General features: G+C 42.3%; 1 protein-coding gene across 1 annotated transcript; it reads left to right on the forward strand.

The window, feature by feature from the left end:
• The first annotated feature begins 2,312 nt into the window (after positions 1 to 2,312).
• On the forward strand, positions 2,313 to 9,542 carry LOC121183784 (prohibitin-2-like). The gene is made up of 10 exons (XM_041041030.1): positions 2,313 to 2,379; positions 3,579 to 3,711; positions 3,989 to 4,073; positions 4,762 to 4,841; positions 6,043 to 6,227; positions 6,431 to 6,560; positions 7,107 to 7,210; positions 7,507 to 7,584; positions 7,768 to 7,847; positions 8,862 to 9,542. Exons 1-10 carry the CDS (start codon positions 2,359 to 2,361, stop codon positions 8,884 to 8,886), a joined length of 921 nt encoding a protein of 306 aa, XP_040896964.1. The 5' UTR covers positions 2,313 to 2,358; the 3' UTR covers positions 8,887 to 9,542.
• Positions 9,543 to 10,466: the final 924 nt, after the last annotated feature.

Genomic DNA, 10,466 nt, shown 5'->3' on the forward strand with positions numbered 1-10,466 from the left:
CGACCCAGATGTTAGCAGCTGCTTCAGATGTTTAACACAGCTCTGCTCCCTACATCCTGGCTAGATTTTTAACTTTGACTTCCGTCCAGTTCACTGCATTTCTGTCACTGTTTGTTTTCCTTAGCTGCTGACTGAGCTGTGTAAAATAGACTTGTTTTAATATGACAGGAGTAGTGGGATTAAAGTCATCCAATGTTGTAATAACATAATGTGTGTGTGTGTGGTCTTTATTGTATTGCTTTCAAATAAGGTGACATGCACCTTGTTTGAAAGCATGCGTTCGTTGGCTGATCGTGTTCGACGCCTCAAAACCCTTTAACAGAAAGATAAAAATGCTCTGATCGTCTCACAGAAACACTGCTATATTCTGAAAACCTGACAGGTTGGAAACATAAGAAGGCTGTTGTTCTCTCATAATGCTTGGTTTGTGTAGCAGCAGTATGAAGTTAGTTTAGCCAAACAGCCACCTCCAGGAGATAAATGCAGAGGCAGTGTGATTTCACTATCAAAATCAGGTCAGGCTCAGCTGAATTTTTGGAGACTTACTTGTACTGGTGATGTAAACTGATACAAGTAAGTAACCTCCCCAGTAGGACCTCTGTGAGGGAGCTGTTGTGTGTCAGTCAGGAGGGCAGCACGTCTGTGCCGCTGAGAGCACAGATTAGACACATATAGTTTGATATGAGCTCCATATTCATCAGTTCAAACAAGTTAACTGTTGAGTTGGTTGTTTTCTTTGCATTTGTGGAGTCACACGTGTATCATGGCTGCATGGTGTAAATAAACGACCTTTTTTTTGTAGTCTCTGACAACGTCTCTTGAATCTGTCTCCTATCACCATCTCCTTTTTACTCTGATCAGGCTTATGAGCCAGTTGTAAAATATCAGTGTACGCCTGTCAACTTTCATTTTTGATATATTAAGTATTGTTAGAACCATTTTTGTTAGTTGCAGAGTATAATTTTTGAAAAATAACATAATTATTGAAATAATGTCATAATTTTTAATCCTGTCATTAATAACTTTTATTTTTGGATTGATTAGGGATAATTAGATAACGATGATCACCTGCTGTAGAGGGACGGGTCAAGAGTTTACTCAGGATATGTGTTTTTAGAACAGAAGAAAGTGTTTTTAAAAGAATGAATGTGTGAAGAGGCACAAACTTAGCAGATTGTAGGAATACATCCAACTGTGTGATGTGAATGTGGAAGTCCTGAGACAGTCCAGCATATTGTGACATTGAAAGGGACACACTGTCTGAAAGATTATTATTGTACTCCTCTCTTTATTATTATTCTGATTATTATTATTTAGGTACTTCTTGTTTTTCAGTTAACACTTTGGCCAATATGAGCTCCAGCACCTGACTGCAAAGGCAGTTATTCAGCTTTGACACATTACGAGTTTCTATTCAGTATTGAACTGTGACTGATGTATAATTTTTCATCCTGTGGAGGACAGTAACACACTCAGCAGCACTGTCCAAAAACTGTCCAAAACCACAAAAGAATAAGATAGAAGATAGTTGAGGAAAATCGTGGAAGAAAGAATAAAAAAATATGTTACATCATGTTAGGACATCTTAGAAATGGGGCTTTAAGGAAGAAGAACTATAGATCCTCTGATATCTTTGGAAAATTAGATTGTTAAGTGTTTTCTGATGTAGAGACAGTTTATGATATGATGTGGAAGGAGGAAGTTCTGATGGAGTTAACGATGATGGGTGTAGGAGGGAAGGTATACAACTGTTTACAGGACTTTATGGAAGGTAGAACTATTCAAGTAAAAGAACTTGAAACAATTTGTTTTGGAAGATGGGACCCAACATGGTAGGGTAATAAGCTAATTATCTATTTACTACTAATCAATTATCAAGCTTTGTGTGGGTTTGTAAAATGTATAGAGAGGACATGGAGATTAAGATGATCCCAACAGAAGTAATTCCAGAGGTTGAGCAATGGATGTAAACTACACCCCAGACAGACCATTATCTGTTGGAGCTCAAGGAAGCAGAGAGGTAGAGAGGATCGATCCCTCAACTCCAGCCACAAAGAGTATTACAGGTACAGTCCAGACTCGCCCAGCAGGGTCTGTTCGCTGTGTTCATGTGGATTCTTGCACATATGCTGTAGGTCTGAGGGGAAAGGGGAAGAGATCACTCACCAAACCTGTTTTTGAAAATATAGGATAAACAGCAAATCCTTGTCTGTGGAGGGCAGTATCAGTGTATTTCAGTGTACAGTCTGCCGGAAATTTAGCAGAGGAAGAAGAACCACCACTACATGTCCCAGTAGACTTTGCGGTCCACGAGTAGGGGGGGTGTTGTCGCGACCTTGGAGTCTGACGTCCAACAGCATGGCGAGCAATGAGCCTAATGTAAGTTTTAGATGCTAAATTATTTTTAATTAAAGCGTTTTTTTTCTCTCACGGCGCTGCATGATGTGTTTATCTACCACTGAAGTAACAAAGGGTCTGTTCATGGGTTAACGTTAACATTTTGAATCAGCTAGCTGTTAGTAAAGAAAACGTTAGCCAGGTTACATCAGTTAGCATGTCGCATTAGTTGACTGTTCTGCTAGCTCGTGTCTGGGCTAAACTTTAGAATAAGCCGTCGTTATCAGCAAGGTCGTATCGTATAACCTGTCATATCGTATCACTGTTCACAAAGTAGTATTTTGCCCTGGTATACACTGAGACTGAATGGAACTGGTGTGTAGGCCTTGGCTTATTCATTCAGTTTGATCCGTCAGTTTCCAGGTATGTCCAGACCCGGTAAATCCTCCACAGTCATAGGTGCTGCTCATTTGTCTCAAATGTCTCCTCTTGTCATTCACTGGCGTCCTATTTTTCTCGTGACGCAAGGAAAAGATAAGAGGAACCGAGGAAACACGTTTTTATAGAAACGGGGGGATCCAGATCCACCCCTGCCCTCCCCGCGCGCTGAACGTTACCTGTGATGTGTGTCCTTCAAACTGCGTAATGATGTTTTACACAGTATATTATGGGAGTTCATTGGAGTACTTATTAGCTTTAAATGATTATATGTTGTACTATGCTATATGTTATACTAACTCGGCATGTTTTAAGTCACAGTCCTGCCATTATGACACACAGCTATACCACAAACACATAGTGTGAGTCAATAACGTGTGGTTATGGAGGTCTGGAGGGACAGACTGAGTAAAGTAGAGTCCACACACTGTTCACTTGACATTCATGGATTCACATCTTGAAATGTTGATGATATCTGACGTGATGAGTCATTTGTGTAGGTGTACGTCCCTAATCTCTAAAGTTAGGCCGCAGTTAATGATTTTTCTCATTATTAAGCAACATGTAGATTTCTTTTTTTTTTTTTTTTTTTCAAATCTTCAAACATATTCAGACAGTGTGAAACAGAGAAAAGCAGCAAACCGGAACTAGAATTGTTTTCTATGTACTTGCTTGATAAATGATCAGTTAATGAAATATCTGACCAGTCGTTGTAGTGCTGCATATTCACTGGAAGGACATGATCTAATTTTATTGTTTCTCTGTCACTCTCTCATTTCCACACACTCACATATGCACTGTAGCGTTTTGTCCAGCATCTGAGGGATCTGGCAGGCCGGATGTCTTCATCTGGTGGCAGAGGGGCAGGATTAGGACTGAAGCTGCTGCTCGGAGCTGGTGCTCTGGCATATGGCGTTAAAGAAGCCACCTACACAGGTAAACACACATGTACAGCGCTTTCACACCGAGCTCTCAGTATTTGACAGACAGAGGTGGCACAGGTCATGGAGGCTTCAGTCTAGAGACCCTTAGAAATGTCTTGTTTACATCAGTCAGGTAAATTCTGATTATATTGTTAATAATATAATTATTATAATTTGTCATTAACAGCAACATGTCCAAAGTTTTTTTTTTTTCAGAAAGCTGTGTTGCATGTTTCCCGGTGGTTACGTTTTACATATATTAATCTGATGTTCTTTGTGTGTGAGAACAGTGGAAGGTGGTCACAGAGCCGTCATCTTCAACAGGATTGGAGGGATGCAGATGGACACTGTTCTCTCTGAGGGGCTGCATTTCAGGTAGGATCAGTTGATTGATTAACTCATTTGTTCCAGTATCTATACCGGTCAGCCTGTTGTCTCTCATTTGCCATTTTTAAGTGGTTGCCAGCTTCAGGAGGGTCAGAGTCTTACGTAATATAAGCCAGTCAGAGGGCAGAGTAGAGCATGGTGTGGCGTGATGAGCAATTAATAACCATCCTCCTCTTCTGAGGTCTCAGTATAAAGGTCATCTCTCAGAACAACTTTATATTGATTTGCAGTGACCCCTCTCTCTGAGGGGACAAGTGGACCCAAACCATCACAGTAAAATGCCACCCACAGCATAACAGAGACACCAGATCCCCTCAGTGTAGGGGTCCAGCATTCAGGCCTGTGCTGTTTACTTGTTTACTACTACAATGTCCCTGTTATAGTCTTGTTGGCACAGTCTGATCACATCCTGCAGAAGCCTTCTCAGTCACCTGAGGAAGAGCTACTCTTCTGTTTGTCCTTCACGCTAATTCACGAGCATCGCAGTCATTCAATGTGAGCTGTCGACCACAGTCTCTGACCCCGTTTACTGACGCCTGTCCCATAGATCTAAATGCAGAGTCACTGCTCCTATTCAAACACCAGCCACATGGACAGTCTCTGTGACTGAAGGTAAACCCCTAGACCTGACTTTACCAGAACTACCTGTGCCATGACATTAGTGTCTGTGTTGTAGGATCCCTTGGTTCCAGTACCCTATCATCTATGATATCAGAGCGAAGCCCAGGAAGATCTCCTCTTTGACTGGCAGCAAAGGTAACAAACACTGAACACGTACACACATGTACACACACACATACACAAGCCAGTATACAGGTGTTCCTATAAAAGTGCTCAGTGAGTGTATTTATACCATATTAACCGTAGCCAAGTCCCAGAACTTTAAGTCAGTGTTTGTTAAAATGTTTCCTGTGAGACAAGGAGGAAGTCCATAAATGGATCACCACTTCTTCAGCTCCAGGTCCAGCACAGTCCAGCACCGGATTTCAGTGAGCAGCTCCACTTCACCGTTAGCCTGTAGCTGTTGATATCATCTGCAGAGTATCAGAGGTCAGAGTAGCTCTGATCCTGGGCTCTCATTCTAATGGTAGGGCCCTGAGAGCTGGGAAGTAGTGAGTGCTGTAGGAGCAGGAGACCTCAAGTGGTTAATGTGAAGTGGTCTGCACACATTTGTAAAGTGGTTGATGTGTTACTGTTCTTTCAGCTAATAATAGTGTGTTGCTGCTGATCCAGTTTCACTGCCATGATGTTTAACTCCTTGCGAGTCAGACAACACTGTCCAGCTGCATGTACTGATGGTAACTGCTGTAATGTTTTATCTGAAACAAGAGAGGTCTCACATCCACAGACGTTCTATCTTGCCGCTGACGATAAATTGAGGATAAAATTAGTCGGTTTCACACAAGTAAAAAGTAAAATACTGTTCATTGCATTGAAGAGCACCTGCTCCAGAGTGACCTGGGACTGGGGTGATGGTTATGATCACGACTATGATTCAAAGCATAGAGCCAGGACAACACTGGAGTGACCTCAGGACAAGTTTCTCACTGTTCTTGAGTGGGACGAGATAAACTGCCCAAATCCAGGTGTGCAAAGCTTGTAGAGACTCGAAGCTGTAAATGCTGCCAAAGAGGATTTTCAAAGTCCTGAATTAAGTAAATAATTTGTAAAAAAAAAAATTGTAAAATTTGTAAAAATAATACAGAGATCGCATTGATGACTTGTAAAGGAAATTATGGATGTAAACATTGTTTGCACCAGAAGAGGGCACTAATATGCAAAGAAACAGACCACAGAATAGTACATATCAGATGCTGTGTTCATGCTTTGTAGAAGTAACACACTGCAGCTCACAAAGAGCAGGAGGAGGCGGAGATCAGTCAGAGATAACTTGACTTCCTGTATAATATATAATATCTCCAGGGGGGTTTTCTAATATCTGTGCGTGTGTGTGTAGATCTACAGATGGTGAACATAGGGGTGCGAGTCTTGTCCAGGCCCATGGCGTCCAACCTGCCGGCCATGTACCAGCAGCTGGGGAAGGACTACGATGAGAGAGTCCTGCCCTCCATTGTCAATGAGGTCCTCAAGTCTGTGGTGGCAAAGTTCAACGCCTCTCAGCTCATCACACAGAGAGCACAGGTACTGCTGTCGCCACAGCCTAACACCTCTGCACACTCAGTGAGGATGGCCTGTGATATTTGTTTTATCCCCTTTATATCAGTTTTTCCCCTCAATGAATTCATGTTGTGTTTTAGACTTTAGTCTGCCTCAAGACTTGCCTCAGATCCCAGTCCATACCTGTTTGATATTATGTTGAGTGTTGGTCTCCTGTTGTTGTCTAGGTGTCCCTGCTGGTGCGCAGGGAGCTGTTTGAGAGAGCCAAAGACTTTAACATCATTCTTGACGATGTATCCATCACTGAGCTGAGCTTCAGCAGCCAGTACACCGCTGCTGTGGAGGCCAAGCAAGTTGGTAAGGCTCAGTATACCACACTCAACGCTGTCGTGTTTATGTTGCTCAACCGTCCCTTTTAATCTCCGACTATTTTCTGTGGCTCTTCCATTTAAACATGTCAGAAAATGTAACAGCTTATAAAGTGAAAGCTGCTGATTAGATCAGATTTAGAAGGGGCTCACGTTTAATGCCCGGATCAGCTTTTCATGAGCCAGGGCTTCAGTATTGAGACACCAGTTGTTGCTTCAGTCTAATTGAGCCAGCAGATAATCACAGCACCTTGCGAGTGCAGAGTAATCAAAACAGTAGACAGTTAATTGAGTCATAAATGGTGTTGGCTGCTGCTTGTTTGGCTCTTCTCACTGCAGCTGTTTAATTGGCTGAAACATGTAGTCAGTGTTCACAGGCAGCGTCAGAATATTCAATAAGAAGGGTAAATGTTTGCTTGTAGAAATGTTTCTTTCCTCTAAAATATTATTTTTTTTTCCGTTGGAAGTTTTTGAAGAATTGTTTGTACTAAGAAGAACCTTGTCAGTAATAATGTGTGTCTGTGTGTGTGTTTAGCCCAGCAAGAGGCCCAGAGAGCCCAGTTCTATGTGGAGAAAGCCAAACAGGATCAGAGACAGAAGATTATCCAGGCTGAGGGAGAGGCTCAGGCTGCCAAAATGGTGAGTGACTGATGGGACAGCTAACCTGGTTCTCGCCGTCAGATGGAAACAGCAGTGATCCACCTCAAAGCTGTCATCCTGCGGAGACAGTAACAGCTCTGCCAGTCTCTGTTTACATGTAAACTTGAGTCAGACACTGAACTATTGACTGTCAGGACTTAATAAATCTGCACACTGTGAATAGTAATCAGTGTCATTGTTTACCTCGTGTTACATTTCACGTCGTATTGTATGAATAACAATACCTTGACCAAATGAAAACTGTGTGTGTGTGTGTGTGTGTGTGTTTCTGGCAGTTGGGCCAAGCAGTGACTAAGAACCCAGGTTACCTGAAGCTGAGGCGAATTAGAGCAGCACAGAACATCGCTAAGACGGTCAGTACTGTTGTTAAATCCTGTGACTTCCTGTCTGTCTGTTCCACTTTGATTTTAACCCGAGTTTAAATCAAACTCACGGGATTTAAACTCTGTGTGAGTGCTGCAGGATCCCAGGATGAGCAGCGAAAAAAAGTTATTGATGAGGATGATGACGATAATGACTGTTGTGTCTGCTTCCAGGTGGCATCATCTCAGAACAAGGTGTACCTTAATGCTGACAGTCTGGTCCTGAACTTACAAGACCAGGCACTTTTTGACAAGTAGGTTTCCAATACACACACAAAACACACACACACTCACTCACTCACTCAAAACACTGCATATCCTGTGACGTGAGGTCAGTCGGTCTTAAGTTATTAAGCTGTGGGACAGGTGGTGACTGGCACAATACGGGATGTTTTCCACATCACAGAAAGTGAGGGGGAAGAAATGCGGTGAAACCCATCACATAGCTGATCAGCACGTTTTCAAAGTGCAGGGATGGAAACTGTCAGTACAGTACTGCCTCATTTGCTCTAAGCCGTCTTACCTGAAGGCCAACCTGGTCAGCTGCGACAGTAATGGGAGAACATGTGTTGTTGGTGTTCCTCTGTGACAGGACCAGAGAGCCCGAGCATGCTCAGTGGGAATTTCATGCTCATCAAATCAGGCCAAATACTTGTTATCCCCATCAGGAGTACAGCATTAGTCCCCTCCAAAGGTTCCTTGTATCCTTGTCTTTACTGGCAAATGCTCATTTCCTCCTATTAATACCGACTGTAGCTCCTTTGTAAACCATGGCTTGTCATTGTAAAAACATTTCACAGATTTATAAGGAACTACAGTCTACCCAGAAATATCTGCAGCTCCTTATTTTATCCCATACACTGTCAAAATTACTGTTCATAAAAAGATGGTCCAGTCAGTGTATGTATAAGATCCCCTCAGCCTCTCACAGGCATCATTAGACCAGTGTACGCTGTGGTCAGACAGGCTAGGTTGGGATCTGACTGCTGGAAAGGCAGTAGTGCAACACAACACAGTGGGACACATAGCTTGAGCAATGAGGTAAGTTATTTTGTGGCTCAGGATAAACCGTGGTCCTGTTCAGACCCGGCATTAACATGCGTCTTCTGTGATCGGATCCTAAGTGGACAGCTCTAAGTCCAGGTGTGAACATTGATAATGAATTCAAACTGCAGACTATAAGAAGTAGTTGGTTAAGTACATGTACACAAAAGCCTCAAAGCTACAGTAGCAAGAACAAACCTGATGAATGAACTGCTGTTTTTCAGCATGTCACTGGCCTCAAAGAAGTGATGAAGAGGACGTGAAGAGGGGCAGTGGAACTTCCCCTTGTCATCAAGTGGAATAGAGAATCAACACATAAGACTCTGTCCAAATTTGAATGAGAAAGAAGCATTTTGTTATGTTTTTTTTTTTTTTTTTTTAAACCTCTCTCAGACTGTTGGGAGTGGTCTGTATTATCCCTGAAGATTTGTCAATGAATTATTGAAGTGGAACAATGCCGTGATCTCATATCTCATTTCATTTCAGCTTCACCATGATTACATCAGACAAATAAGACGTTTGTCACATAGAAAGTATGTCCTGCTCATCCGCAACAGTACTTCCTCCTGTCGGGAAGAGCTTGATTGGTCCAAAATGTCAAATGAGATGTCATGTGTTAAATGACAGAATATTTCACTGCTGTATTCATCTCCCATAGTTAGTCCTAATCTGGCTGCTAATCTTTTCTCTGCTCTACTTCAGTAAAAATATTCCAGTCTTAATACTTAAAGACCTGATGGTCTTCACAGGATGTGAGAGACTGGAAAATTTGTCAGGGCTTCATTTGTCCACATCAGTGGAGGAGGTGTCACAGATGTCAGGTGATAACTGATAACACATCCACTCATGTTAGCAGACCAAGCTAACATTAATTTATCTGTTAATAAACTTTTGTTTTAAGTACACTCTCTTAAGTTCACTTTATGCTTTTCTCTTTTTATTGAATTTAACTTAGAACAACCACATTATTACAGTGACAATGATTCACTTTCAGCTGTTTATATATGTTTATAGAAATTATATCTATATTTTTACAGAAGAGTCTGATCATTGTCCTGAACTGCAGAGCTCAAGGGGGACATAGAGAGAAGTGATAAATTGAAGGGAAGACCTGAATACATAAGTAACCAAACCTAATGAGTGCAGAGCCTTTCACATAGGATGTATGGAGGGGGGGGGGGGGGGGGGGGTCACTGGATTGTTTGATGAGTATGAAAATTATGTGAATCATATGCTGTGGTCTTCACAGTCACCAGATCTGGACCCAGGACAGCACTCTCTCCAAATAGCCAAAATCATACTCGGACCAAAGGGATGGGGATGTCCACATACTTTTGGCCTGGGTCGGCTTTCCCCGGTGCGGTGAAGGCAGTTAAGGGAATCTTAATGCTACAGCACACAGTCATGCAAATTTAAAACAGTCAACAGTTTGTGCTCGGGTCCCTTAATGTTTGAACGTGACTGTGCCCTGTGCGCAGTGTCAGCTCCATGAAGACACGGTTTTAACAGTTTGGTGTTGAAGAGCAGAGCTCGAGTGCAGACTGCAAATCAGGCTTCATCACCCAGCATCAGAGTTTGACCTCATGATTTGGTAAATGGAAGCAGATCCCTGCAGTCGGCTTCCAGCATTTGGCGGGAAACCTGATACTAGAAGAGTGAAGGGTGTCCTGTTACTTTTGGCCAGTGCATGCCGTACCTGACATTATAATCAGCTATCAGGCTTTTATTTGTGTGAACCATCACAGTACACAGAGTTACATACACAACTATCATGACAAATAGATGCCTGGAACAGCAGGGAAACATCTGCATCACACACAGCAGTTTGC

The sequence above is a fragment of the Toxotes jaculatrix genome, chromosome 6, assembly GCF_017976425.1.
Source record: "Toxotes jaculatrix isolate fToxJac2 chromosome 6, fToxJac2.pri, whole genome shotgun sequence".
NCBI lineage: Eukaryota > Metazoa > Chordata > Actinopteri > Toxotidae > Toxotes > Toxotes jaculatrix.

Coding starts and splice junctions, on each gene's coding strand:
- LOC121183784 (XM_041041030.1), top strand. CDS start 2,359: ATGGCGAGCAATGAGCCTAAT. Junction 3,712..3,988: donor TAAAGAAGCCACCTACACAG/GTAAACACACAT, acceptor GTGTGAGAACAG/TGGAAGGTGGTCACAGAGCC. Junction 7,848..8,861: donor GACCAGGCACTTTTTGACAA/GTAGGTTTCCAA, acceptor GCTGTTTTTCAG/CATGTCACTGGCCTCAAAGA.